The 14,377-nt window shown below is 38.5% G+C and overlaps 1 protein-coding gene across 3 annotated transcripts in view; it reads left to right on the top strand.

The window, feature by feature from the left end:
* The window catches only part of rasgef1ba (RasGEF domain family, member 1Ba), a 63,713-nt gene that overhangs the window by 31,800 nt on the left and 17,536 nt on the right, over positions 1-14,377 (top strand). For all 3 annotated transcript variants that reach the window (XM_052039079.1, XM_052039100.1, XM_052039090.1), the window contains 4 exons: positions 8,005-8,100; positions 8,256-8,358; positions 11,677-11,756; positions 14,062-14,157. In XM_052039079.1, the coding sequence (XP_051895039.1) occupies positions 8,005-8,100; positions 8,256-8,358; positions 11,677-11,756; positions 14,062-14,157 (375 nt within the window). The remainder of the gene's footprint in view (positions 1-8,004; positions 8,101-8,255; positions 8,359-11,676; positions 11,757-14,061; positions 14,158-14,377) is intronic.

Here is a 14,377-nt window from a genome sequence, read left to right on the forward strand (position 1 = left end):
TGCATTTTTTTTTGCTTCAAGTACTTAGGAAATTCCTTTTAGGAAGCCATGATTGAATTTTGCTGTATCACGTCTTCAGGCACTGAATATCCACTCTTTTCACGATTAAGATTTTCCCTTTAGTACTGTTGAATCTCTTGGCAATCACTTTAAATGTATATTCTCAGACTCACCAGCTCCCACTGAAGGAAACAATTGCTTACTATTCTCTTCATCTAGTTTTGTCAGAGAACAACACAATCTTCCCCAATCTGTCCATATAACTGGTCTCTCGTTCTCAAGAAGTGTCTGGCAGATATTTTCTGTGCCATATCTAAGATCTTCACATATTCCCTGAAATATGGTTCTCATAACTGGACAAAATACTGCCTTTAGGCATTCAGCGTGTTTGTTATATTTGAATTCTATCTCTGTTTATAAACCTATGATCCTGCAGGCCTTTTTGTCCATTTTCTCACTGTCCTGCCAACATCAAAGATTTGTGTGCTTATATTCCTAGCTGTCTCCATTCCCACATCCCTTTTATACCAAAATATCTCATTTCTTCAGTCTTTTTGCACCACTTCTGTATGTATATAAGGAGAATCGGACAATTACAGCTAGTTCTTCTATAATGTTGTCTTGTTTCTACAGCAGCCTAGGATTCATTGTGTCTGGACCTGGTAACTGACCTGCTTTTTTACAGAACCAGCCTTCTCTCTTAAACCTTAGCCTTTCTAGTATCTCAATAACCTCACCTTATACTGTAACTTTGGAAAATCTTTGTGCTTTGCAGAGAAAGTTTCAAATTCTGTATTAACAACCTTTTCCATTCTTTCCACCTGCGTGCATAGATCTCCTTTCTTGTACTTAATCATTCATAACCACTTCACAATTTGGTTTTCTTATTATGCTCAAAGAAAATTCTAAGTTGGCTGCCAATTTACTTCCATACTTTCTGAACCCTAATGTTTCCTTATTCATCTCCTCTGTGTTCCTTCACATCCATGCTGATCCTCACATTGACAACCTGACATCTGTCACCTTATTCTCTTTGGGGCAGATCTTTTCACCTTGACATCTGTATATATGTGCTGTGTTGGGACCCATCTTGTTAACCCTGTGAGAATCCTATGTTTCCAGTGTTGCCATAAATTTAAATTGGTGGCTGTGACTGACCCTGTGTAGTGCTGATGAACTCCTTGTGGAGTCTAACTGGGCTGTATGATCTTCTCAACTATCAGTCTGAGAAGCCTACCCACTGGTTATGTGCTGGTTTAAGTGAGAGACATTGGCTGCTGGGAGAAAGTTAAATAGTTATTTTGTATTATTTATTTACCACTTTCAATGTTTGTAATTGTTTTTAGTGTGTTAAATGTTACAAAAATATTTTTTCTACAGTTAACAGTATTTTACTTTCTAACAAGAACTATATTTACAAATCGAAATACTGACAGCTTTTGAGCTTTTTGACAGGGTCCCACCAATGGTCAAAGCTGTTATGTGAGTGCAGTGTGCTGTTTTGGGTCCCCCTTAAGTGCTGGGTGCCCAGTTCCCATTGGAAGATTGTGCCATGGCCCAAGAAGGAACAAACAGTGTGGTCCAGGGATAGGTGACCAGTGATTTCAGGGCAACAGAAGATCTGCCCTCCATCACTTTCGGCATCCAGGAAGCTCTTACTTTGGTTTCCTTACACTTTGCCTTCATGGGAATCTTCTTAAATTGTATTCAAACCGGCTCCTCCTTACAGACTACCCATTGTTTAATTATAGTACTTTCTGCCAATTTTTGATTGCAGTTTACTGTGGCCAGATCCATTTTCAACCCACTGAAATTGGTCCACTGCCAGTTAAGCTTTTTTACTGTAAATTGTTCCTCGTTCTTTGCCTTTGTTAATCTAAACCTTATGAGTACACAATCTCTGTTGCCTTAATGCTTTTGCACTGGCATTAACTCATCTTCCAGAACTGGATCCCTCCAGCAGTGCCCCTCCCTCATTTCCTGGTCAGGAAGCGTAATGGTCAAGACATTTCTCTGAATTAGAGATAGTCTCCCGTTTGCCCTTTACAATATTACTGTGTACATTTTATTTTATTGAGTTGTTATTGGGAGGTTGTTATCACTGTCAAGGCTGGCATTTTCTGTCAGTATGACCATAGAACCATAGGACAATACAGCACAATACAGGCCCTTCAGCCCACCATGTTGTGCCGACCTTTAAGCCACGCCTAAGACTATCTAACTCCTTCCTCCCACATATCCCCCAATTTAAATTCTTCCATATGCTTATCTAATAATCTCTTGAACTTGACCAACGTATCTGCTTCCACCACCACCCCAAGCAGCGCATTCCATGCACCAACCACTCTCTGGGTGAAAAACCTTCCTTGAACTTCCCATGCATTACTTTAAAGCCATGCCTTCTCGTATTGAGCATTGGTGCCTTGGGAAAGAGGTGCTGGCTGTCTATCTATTCCTCTTAATATTTTGTATACCTCTATCAAGTCTCCTCTCATCCTCCTTCTCTCCAAAGAGTAAAGCTCTAGCTCCCTTAGTCCCTCCTCATAATCCATACTCTCCAATCCAGGCAGCATCCTGGTAAATCTCCTCTGCACCCTTTCCAACACTTCCACATGCTTCCTATAATGAAGCGATCAGAAGTGGACATAGTACTCCAAGTGTGGTCTAACCAGAGTTTTGTAGAGCTGCATCATTACCTCGCGGCTCTTAAACTCGATCCCACGACTTATGAAAGCCAACATCCCATAAGCTTTCTTAAATACCCTATCCACCTGTGAGGCAACTTTCAGGGATCTGTGGATATGAAACCCCAGATCCCTCTACTCCTCCACACTACCAAGAATCCTGCCATTAACCTTGTACTCTGCCTTGGAGTTTGTCCTTCCAAAGTGTACCACCTCACACTTCTCCGGATTAAACTCCATCTGCCACTTGTCAGCCCAGCTCTGCATCCTATCAATATCCCTCTGCAAGCTTTGACAGTCCTCCACACTATCCACAACACCACCGACCTTTGTGTTGTCTGCAAACTTGCTAACCCACCCTTCTACCCCCTCATCCAAGTCATTAATAAATATCACGAAAAGTAGAGGTCCCAGAACCGATCCTTGTGGGACACCACGGAGTCACAGCCCTCCAACCTGAATGCACTCCCTCCACCACAGCCCTCTGCTTTCTACCGGCAAGCCAATTCTGAATCCACACAGCCAAGCCTCCCTGGATCCGATTCCCTCTGATCTTCTGAAGAAGCTTTCCATGTGGAACCTTGTCAAACGCCTTAATAAAATCCATGTCGACCACATCTACTGCACTACCCTCATCAATCTTCCTGGTCACCTCCTCAAAGAACCCTATCAGGCTTGTGAGACATGATCTTCCCTTCACAAAGGAAAGGAACTGCTTCTCACAATCCTTCATACGCCTTGTATTTTTCTTTTCTCAGTTCTGTCCCCCGCTGCACTGACCCTCACGATGTCAGTGAACAGCAACCCTACCCCACCAATATCACTATAACTTCACCTTCTTCCTTATCCACTGTTTCAGCTGAGATTTCTATGTAGCCATGATTCTGATTGTACTCCCCAGAGAAACAATGACCCTCCCCTCTTCAGTCTTCAGAACAGAATACCAGTTTGTGACTAAGATGCATTCAGGGGATTCCTGCACCACCTGCTGGCCCTCTTTCTCAGTCCAATGGTCACTTACTCCCTTTCATACTGCACACTTATTAGTTATGGGGTGAGCACTGCCTGAAATGTAGTATCTAACTAATCCTCGGCCTTCCAGGAGTATGTGATGCTGACTGCTGTTCAGGTTGTGAAATCCAGAGCATGAGCTCTTAGTTGCTGACTTTTCTAGCAAATGTCTTTGTCCAGGACACAAGAGGATGTGCATTCAGCCAGACCGCTGTCTCTGTCATGCCTCTATTTATCAAACTATCAACTAAAAGTTGCCAGTTCTCTTGCATCTGGCTTCTCTTACCTAATTTTATTGGGTGAATAGGCTCACCTGAATATAAACAAATAGTCTTCACAGAAAGCTGTGTTATAGTAAAAACTAGTAGTCATTTCAATTTGTGGTCAAGGAAAGAAAGTTTGCAGATTATTTAGCTCTGTCCTGTCGATACCGCAGTTTGTGCTTGACAAACCCAGGTTTTTCCCTGCATTGCTTTTTTTTAATGAGTAAAGAGAATAAAAAAGATTTGTTGAGCATTAGTAGACTAAAAATAGCATTAGTTTGGTCATTAGATAAAAATAAATCTTGAACTGAAACTGCCATAAGATGTGACATTCATACTGTAAGTTAAATTAATATGTTGCTTCACTGCAGCAAAATTGACAGCAGTCCTTTTTTCAGTCACTCATAGGATGTAGGTTTGGCTGGCAAGGTAAGCATTTAATGGCCATCTCTAATTACCCTTGAGGAGGTGGTGGTGATCCACTTTCTAGAACTGCTGCAAGTCTTTGTGTTGAAGATAGTTCCACAGGTCTCCTAATAAGGAATTCTAGGATCGAGACCCTGTGATGATGAAAAAACAGTGAATTATTTAGTGGTCATTATCATGTGTGCTTTGAAGGGAACATTCTGATACACTTGCTGCTCTTGTCTTTCTAAATGTAGAGGTTATAGCAAGGAGAAATCGTGTTGGTTTATTGCAGTGTCTTTTATAAATGGTACACTCTTGGTAGTGGGGCAGTCATACGGTGTTCAGAGTGGTATATTGAGTGCCAGTCAAACAGGTGCTTTATTCTGGGTAGCGTCGAGCTTCTCAGAGTTGTACTTATAAAGCAAAGAGAGTGTATTCCATCACGCCCCTGGGCTACGCCTTATGAAATGTGAAAAGGCTGTGGAGATTCTGGAAGTGAACCGTTTGGTAAAGAATACCTTGCTTCCAACCTGTTCTTGTAGCCATAGTATTTATGTGGCTGGTCAATGGTGACCAGCCCACTCTAGAATATCGATAGTGGGAAAGTCAATGATGTTATTACTAGAAAAGGTGGCTAGATATTCTTAATAGTGACAGTCATTGGTTGGTATTAGTTTATTATTGTCACTTGTACCAAGGTACAGTGAAAAACTTGTCTTGCATACCGATTGTACAGGTCAATTCATTACACAGTGCAGTTACATTGGGTTAGTACAGAGTGCATTGATGTAGTACAGGTAAAAACAATAACAGTACAAAATGTCACAGCTACAGAGGAAGTGCAGTGCAATAAGGTGCAAGGTCACAACAAGGTAGATCATGAGGTTATAGTCCATCTCATTGTATAAGGGAACCATTCAATAGTCTTATCAGAGTGGGGTAGAAGCTGTCCTTAAGTCTGGTGGCATGTGTGACATGAATGTAACTTGCTGTCCAATCAACTGTCATTGAGTAATGTGTGTGTATATTGTGCATCTGTTTAAAGTGCCTCTCCAGTGGTGATCAAAGTTAAAGTTCTATCCATGCTCCTGATTGCTTGCTATTTATCAGTCCATGTTGCAACCTGGCATAGTCTCTCATATTTAGGGGCTGTGAGTGGAATTAGACACCCAGTCATCATCATCAGCAGGTTACTCCATTCATGATAAACTGATGGAAGAACATTAATGAAGCAACTGAGCTTAGATGGCCTTGGACTTCTTCATTTATTCTTTCGTCAAGGTGTGGGTGCTGCTGGCAAGGCCAGCATTTATCGCCCATCCCAAATTACCCTTGCAAAAGGTGCTGATGAACACCTTCTTGTAACGCTGCTGTCCTTAGGTAAAGTTGCTCCCACAGTGCTGTTTGGTAGTGAGTTCCAGGATTTAGACCAAGTGACGATGAAGAACCATTATATCATATTTCCAAATGAGAATAATGCATGACTTCTATGTGGTATCTAACATCAAAAACACTGAAGCTCTTTTGCAGAGGGAATATGAAAAGTAATTTATTGGACTGCTGAATATGGAACAGCACCAAATATTGTTGTCAAGTCCTAACCCAGATAAAGGATAATGGATTCACCTGATGAAACTTGTAGTGCATAGTATTCATTTTATGAAAAAATTGAAGGTTTCTGTGCCATCATCAGAGTTTCTCAAAATCTAACCCTGTGAATGGAATTGCAGAAAATGTTCTTTGCCTACATGCTGCTTTTGGTGCACTTTGGCTTCCTGGACTTTGGTTTTCTTCCTGTTGGGTTTGGGCTATAATGGATCTTTATTCAGGCTTTTTACAGATGTGCTAAAATTAGTTGTAAATCATTTGTTTTTCAATTACTGCTGCTGTTTCAGTAACAGGGTTCTTTATTTCAGGTGTGCCCTAACATTCTTTGGATTCTTGATTCATTTTCTGGTCTTTTGACTTTCAGTTGCTGTGTTAATTTTCTTTCCAGAGCAATGATCACCTGTTATATAACATTAGATTACATAATGTTAGGCCAGCAGTTGTCTTTTCAACAGAATATTTAAACCACTCATTCCTTTAAAATATGAAATTCTGAAGATTGGTGTTTTCTTTTTTAAAAACAAGGAAATCTGTAAATATTGAATAAATATACCTTTAATCTGCAATTGTGCAACTCAACAAATTTCAACTTTTATGAGAACAGTTTTATGGATAATTACCAGAGCAAATTTATCAATTTTTATAGGCATAATATCATAATGGCAAAAACAATCAGGAAGCACTATCAGATTTTTTTGGTGGTACAAAACAATGGCTGGAAAGCGAGTTCACCCATCTTTGGGGGGAGAGGGTGGCGCTGTGGTCTAAATGGGAGCTATGTGTAGCACTGATGTTCAATTTGATGCCCCTCAAACAAAACAAGAAATTGATGAAAAAATGTTCAAAAATCTTTAGGTCGGTTTTACTCCAAATTATGTACAAAACCTTCACCTGCATGGTTCTTGATTGCAGCCACAAATACAGCTCCTAATTGCCACATCATTGCAGTACTGAATGCTGGGAAGTGAGTCAGATCTTAAAAACCTTCATGGCAACCAAGATACAGCTGTATAAAAGATAATAATTTTGATGTAGAAAAATGGAGGGGTGGGTGCATTGTGATCTCTTGTCGCTCAACATGTGATGGACTATCATGATTGCTGGTCCCTACTAATACCACTCCCCTCTTCGATCTGTACCACAAGCCACTGTGAGGTAGGGGCACATCAAAAGGGGCTATTGATTGGAGCATCTTTCTCTAAGCTGCAAATTACAGAGATGCAGTGGTCATTCCAAGTGATGTTTGTGGATAAAAGTGGAGTAGAGAAAAATGAGTCTGGCATTTGCTGTGGGCAAAGCATCAATGTCCCAGTGGAAACCTTTAACTTGTGTCTTTGCCAACACTGTAGAGTTTTAAAATGGAGACACAAGAATCTGCAGATGCTGGAATTTGCAGTAACAAACAATCTGCTGGAGGAACTCAGTGGGTTGAGCAGAATCTGGAAAGGAAAGGAATTGTCCATGTTTCAAGTCAAAACCCTGAATCAGGACTAATGCAAGGTCTTGATGCAGGGTTTCAACCTGAAACATTGACAATTCCTTTCCCCCATAGATGCTGCTTGACACTGAGTTCCGCCACCAAATTGTTTGTTGCTGCAGAGTTTTACCCAGGTAGTAGATTACACCTTAACCAGCCAATATCTGATGGCAAAGACAGAAATGATCACAGTGCACTGGATGATGTTAGTTGAAGAAAATGGGGAGACATGTTATGATGAATTGTACCCAAGCCACAAAAAATGTGCAGAAGTGAATCCAATTTCTAGGCACACATACTTTATTTCTGTGCACTTTTAATTGAAAATAAACAACAGACATTACAGTGAAATATGCCATGGACAATCATGTGATGTAAACATCTCAATTTCTGAAAAGATCACAACCTGCATTTGAAATGTCAGCCTAATATCACAATTATGTGATGTTCTGTTTGAAAGCATATTTTGAATCCATCATTCTTGAAATGAGATAGTACTTTGATGCTGTATGTCCCATGTAAAACTGGTTTGCTTTTACTTTTTTTCTTTCAGGCCTGCTTTAATGATCTGAAGAAAACAAGCAACCTGGAAGCCTATGTAGAGTGGTTTAACAGACTGAGCTATCTCGTAGCAACGGAGATCTGTATGGTGAGTCAGAACCTACCAGCTTCCGACACTGGAGTCCTTTCTTTATGCCTGTCACAATAATTGTTTCTCATTATTATGCATTTCAACTGTCAGTTCCTTTTAGTGAAAGATGCTGTTTCCATCTAAGGTCTAATTTTCTCATCTGTCATTCACAGCCGGTAAAGAAGAAGCACAGGGCACGGGTAATAGAATATTTCATAGATGTTGCTCGCGAGTGCTTTAACATCGGCAACTTCAATTCCTTGATGGCAATTATTTGTGAGTATCGTTCATAAGATGAGATTTAATGAAATGCAGAACAGATCAATCAAGTTAGTAGATCCTCATTAAATTCAAACAGTATTGTTTGTAAAACATATCCCTATTACACTTAAATTCTAATCATCCAGCAGCACTGATCCCCGGGCATGACAATCACAGTACTCAGTCATAGATAAGCTATTGATTAGGAGCTTAATATTCAGAGGATAAATTTAAGAAGATGTATTGTGTAACCTTATTAGAGTTAAGTTGTCACATTGACATTGCGGACTTTAAACAAAATACCCCTTACAGTTTATGCCTTTTGAAAAAATGGTTAATGCGATGTTATTAACAAAGCTAATTATGTACTGGTCTGTATCTCAAGGGCTTTTGAGTATCAGCCAAAACAAATTATACTAACATTTTATAGATCATTGGTTTAGCCACAAATGAAACAACATTTGGAGATTGTTAGACCTTACCCTCAAAATGACATTGGTGCATTGGAAATAGTCCAAGAAATGAGTGACAGGCATCATTGAGGCTTCAGAGAGCTCTGACATGAAGCCACACTCAATGAACTGATTATTTTCATTGGAAAAATGATTGCGTGCAGACTCAATCCAAGTTTCAAAATATTGAAAATAAAAGTTGTTGTAGATATGCTGGTTTATTCAATTGAATTGTGGTTCAAGTTGTAAGTTATAAAATGAACAAGCTCCTAGCCAGTGAAAATAAAATTAATTTCTTTCCCCAGCAGAATAAATTTTGCATGAATTAGACCACGAGCCTAAACAAATTACTCTTTTTAATATCCATGAAAAGGCAGATAAAGACATATCTGATTAGAACTGTAAATGAGGATTATAAATGCAATCGAACATTATGGTTCTTGAACTTCTGGGACTGATAGGAGGACCAGGCCAATTAATGTCAGGGGTAAATAAATATCTTGGGATCTATATATTTGACGTGCATAGCGGGGAAAAGCATTGAAAATGTTGTCTAAAAGACAATGAATAGAGAGTGGCCTGACCTACTAATTGTGAAGGATCTGGAGAAGCACTTGGTTTTCTCCTGTTTCATGATTTCTTATTTTAAGTGTTTCTGTAGTTTTGTCCAATGTCAATGTGGGATTTTTATGATATTTGACTTTTTACTTGTCTGACTACAATGCCTGGTTAAATATAAAGAAACCAGGTATTTTATTACATACTCTTTTGACCTGAAGCCTGTATGTTTATATGAGCCCATAAGTTTGTTTTTAGCATTTCCAATCAGGGTGTATTTAAGCAATGTTTTTTACAGGGACAATCAATGTTAGTAGATGAAAATCACAGACTTGTACTTATGGGCAATACCATAAAAAATCTGCAGTATGTGCACAAAAACAGCACTTTTGGTTTCATACTTCATTCTGCAAATGTTCAAACAGAAATGGAAAGACAGACAACCATGTGTTGACAAAAGGCTATTACTGATAGAACATAACTTCTCATTGAATCAAGCATAATTTTATTTGCAACCATAAATCATAAAGTAAGATTTATTGAATGACTTACATTTTTGACTAAATTATCACTTATTATAAAAAAAATCTGAACAACACACACATCGTTGCAAGTGTCTGTACATCGCTCTATCCAACATATATAAAGGTATGGATAATTTCTAATAACATATCCTCACTCTGGATGCACATACAGGGTAATCCATGGGATATGTATCCTATATGTGACACTAAAGCATTAGTCAAGGTTCCTTGCTATCATGTTAGGTATCCTTATCAAAAGTCATAGGCAAATAGTAATGACCATTTGATTTAAATGCAAATAAGTGTAGAAAGAACCATGCACAATCGTCTTTTTGGGGAATAATCAATAACAGCTTCTCTTCTCACATCCACACTGTTACCTATGTTATCTCCCAGGAATCTGCCCTTCTTAGCTGCTTGCTACTTCTTGTCAGCATCATTTGTAAAACCCTGATGGTGGTTTGGCCAAGCTAATGACCACCAGCTTGGCCATACCATCATCTCTTTTCATCCCCCTGTTGCCCCGATGTTGTCTGATTGCTTGTCTGACATACTGATAGGCAGAAATCTCCTCCAGACTGAAGCTATTGTCCTTCATCTCAGTCACAATTTCAACTCCATAATCATGACTCTCCTTGGCAATGAACTGAAACAGAAACAAAAAAACGAGATGAGCATCAGACTACGTATCTGTGTCGTAAGACCACATGTTCCCATTTCCATAACATTATCTAATTCCACTCATGTCTCATCTGATCTCATCCACGAATTCTAGTAATACAGTTGAACATTACTGGAACTCAAAGTCCTGTTCAAAACTGCTCTGGGTTTTGCTCACCTGCATTGTCTTATGCTTAAGTAGTGCCTTGCTTTAACATTCTCATCCTGTTTTCAAATCCCTCCAAGGTCTTTCCTCAGCCTATCTCTAATCTACTTCAACCTTATTATCCTCCAGATAACTGTCTCTATTCATAGTCTCTTCATCATTCCCAAATTTAATTGTTCCAGCATTGATAGTTGTGCCTTTGGGTTTTCAAGGTCCTATGCTCTGAATTCTCTTCACAAATGGTTTTTGACTCACTTTTCTTCTTTAATAGATTTCTTAAAACAGACCTTATTGACTGAGCTTTTGGTGTAATATGTGATTCATATTGATTTTTGTTTGATAATGCTCCTGTGAAACACTTTAGAATGTTTTATTCTGTTGGAGGAACTTTACGCACATGGGAGTTGTTATGCTGAGTAGCTACTACAATGTTCTCGCTCGTATTGCTGGGCTAGCCATTATCAGAAAGGTATATTTCAATTATTCATAGAACTACTTCTTTATTCTTTCTTTCTCTTTCACAAGAATGATGGGAAATACTACTGAAGGACCTTGCCCTCTGCAGTAGAGATCTGCGGAGAATAAATTCAATACCCAACCCAACCCAACCCAACCACCACCAGTTTGAACCTAACATAAACAAGAGTACCTAGACTTTTTTTTACCATACCTGACTTGACTCGACCTAATCCAGAGGCATTTGCAGAAGAGCAGGAGGAAAGACTTTCTATGCCACACCTGAACTGTTATTGATCAAATGCAGAGGACATAACAATAATACTAAACAAAATCATTCAGACCTGGATAAAATACAGAGCAAATTTGACCCAACTGGACATGTATTTAAAATATATAGCAAACCCAGCCCAAACTTGACACATGTAGTTGGGGTCTCTAAGGCTTGGGTCAGGTAGCCATGCTTTACTCAGCAGTACATTAAATAAACTGTGATCTCAATTTGTCTGTTTTTCAGCCGGCATGAACATGAGCCCAGTTTCCAGACTAAAGAAAACCTGGGCCAAAATCAAAACAGCCAAATTTCATATCCTTGAGGTGAGTACAACCAACACAAAATGGATTATCAGGACTCAACTACCTTGAGTCCTGATAATACTATGGGTAAAACAATGGGCAACACCATGGGATATTCACTTTTGAAATAGAAATATTTTGTTCGTATAATAACATTAATTATGCCTGAAAAGGAAATCTGATCATGGAGGCAGTGGACAGTATTGATGTGTGAGACTGAGGTCCTTTATACGAGTTTTCACCAAGGAAAAAGATGCCACTGGAGCCTCAGTAGCGGAAGATGTAATCAAGGTTTTGGTCAGACGGGAGGAGGGACCAAAAAGCTAGTTAGATAAAATAGATCACCTGGTCCAGATGGGATGTATCCTAATTTGCTGAGGAAAGTAAATGGGGAAATCGCTGAAGTTGTGGTTGTAATCTCCCTGATAAATCTAGATGTCTGAGGATTGGAAAATTGCAAATATTACACCCTTGTTAAAGTAAGTGCGTAAGGATAAACCAAGTAACCCCAAACCAGCCAGTTTAACTTCAGTCGTGGGGAAAGTTTTCGAAACAATAATCAGGAACAAAATTAATAGTCACTTGGTGAAATTAAACATAGATTTATTAGGAGCAATTTCTGACTCATTAACTTGATAGAGTTTTTTTGTGAAGTAACAAAGAGAGTTGTTGAGGAAAAGTGGTTGATTTGGTACATAGGAATTTTCATAAGTCACTTGATAAAGTGTCACATAGTAGGCTTGTCATCAAGATTGAAGCCCATGGATAAAAAGTGGCTCTAGCAGCATGGATAGAAAATTGGCTGAATAACAGGAAACAATGAGTAGTGAATGGTTATTTTTCAGATAGGGGGAAAGTGAACAGGGGAGTTCCCCTGGGATCATTACAGGGACGACTGCTTTCCTTAACAGTTATTATTGATTTAGACTTGGATTAACAGGGCTCAATTTCCAAATGTGATATGACCCAAAACTTGGAGGTGCTGTAAGTTAAGTAGATTTTAGGGAGATATAGTCAGACTGGTAGAATGGGTGGATAGGGAGCAATACCATTTAATTGTGAGAAGAATATAACATGTTACATTTTAGTTAGAAGAATGAGAAGAGACAATATAATTAGAGAATACAACTCTAAAAGGGGTAATGGAATGGAGGGATTGTGGGGTTTATGTGCATACTATTTTGAAAGTGGCAGAGTAGGTTGAGAAAGTGGTTAAAGCAAAAAGGATTGTGGGCTTTATAAATAGAGGAATAGAGTAGAAGAGCAATGAGGTTGTGGTGAACCTTTATAAAAGATAGACTGATTTGGTCACAACTGGAATGGTGTCTCCAGTTCTGGGTACCACACCTTAGGAAAATGTATAAATGTTTTAGGGAAGAGATTTAATGAAGTGGTTGCAGGAAAAAAAAAGACCTTAATTATGTGAACAGACTATAAAATCTGGAGTTGTTCTCACTGGAACAAAGATCTGATACAGGTAAGTAAAGTCATGAAGGGTATAGAAATAGGAGATAAAGAGAAACTGTTCCCATTTGTGGTATGGTCAGGAACCAAGGGACATAGAAAGAAGGTGATTGGACCAAAAGTGGCATGTTAAAAAATAATTTTAAGAACAAGTATGGTCATATTTAAAAGGAATATCTGAAAGAATAGAATTTACAGGACTATAGGCAGAGGGCAAGGGATAGGACTTTAAGGATTGCTCTTGCATTGAACTGGTACAGCTTTGATGAGCCAAAGGGGTTCCTTTGGTACATGCCAAATAAATTTTTGACATTACAATTTTCCAAAGCGTTGCTCTTATTTTTTATACTGTTGTGTAATATCAAATTATTTCATACATTGAAAATTATTTGCTGGTGCATGCAACACACAAACTATTTATTTCTGTTCATTTTCTCTGTTGATTGAACAGGCAAAAATATCATATTGATTAATAATCATTATTTTCAATCATAGTTCCTTGTTTGCCTTTGGCAAAATTCTCTTTAACTTTGTTAGTATATCATTTGCTAATTTTGCTTCCTGTTTCACATTATATTCAACCAACTAATCTAGTTGAGATCAGGTTATGTTAAATCATATGTAGGAAATGCAGAAAAGCAACTCCATTGTGTTGTTAAATTAAAAACTAATAGAATTCAAACAAATGTTCTTGTGTTTTCTGTAAGATCTGAATCTTATTGAAATATATTTTGTAAGAGTGTGATTAATAAGAGAAATTATTCTTTCAAGTTGGTCAATTAAAATCCACATTGTAAATATTAATTCTAACATGTGCATTTTTCACCTTTAAAATAATCCCTGATTTTGCTTCCTCTTTAAGCATCAAATGGATCCTTCTAGTAATTTCTACAATTATAGGACAGCTTTGCGAGGAGCAGCCCAGAGATCAACGACAGCCCATAGCACCAGGGAAAAGGTAAGGAATGAACATGCACAATAAAAGCATTAGAAAATTCCATCCTTGGTCATGTGACTTCTGATAAGCCTCAGCGTGAAAAATGCTTAAGTAAAATAGAGGCTTCTTCAATTTTTTGGTCTGGAATTTGCTCTTAGTGATGACTGTTCATTAACGACCATTCGAAGACTCTTCACAGTCATCTCAGTTGACCTTTCCCTAATTCACCTTCTTTTCAAAC

This window comes from Pristis pectinata, chromosome 2 (assembly GCF_009764475.1).
Source record: "Pristis pectinata isolate sPriPec2 chromosome 2, sPriPec2.1.pri, whole genome shotgun sequence".
NCBI classification, from domain to species: domain Eukaryota; kingdom Metazoa; phylum Chordata; class Chondrichthyes; order Rhinopristiformes; family Pristidae; genus Pristis; species Pristis pectinata.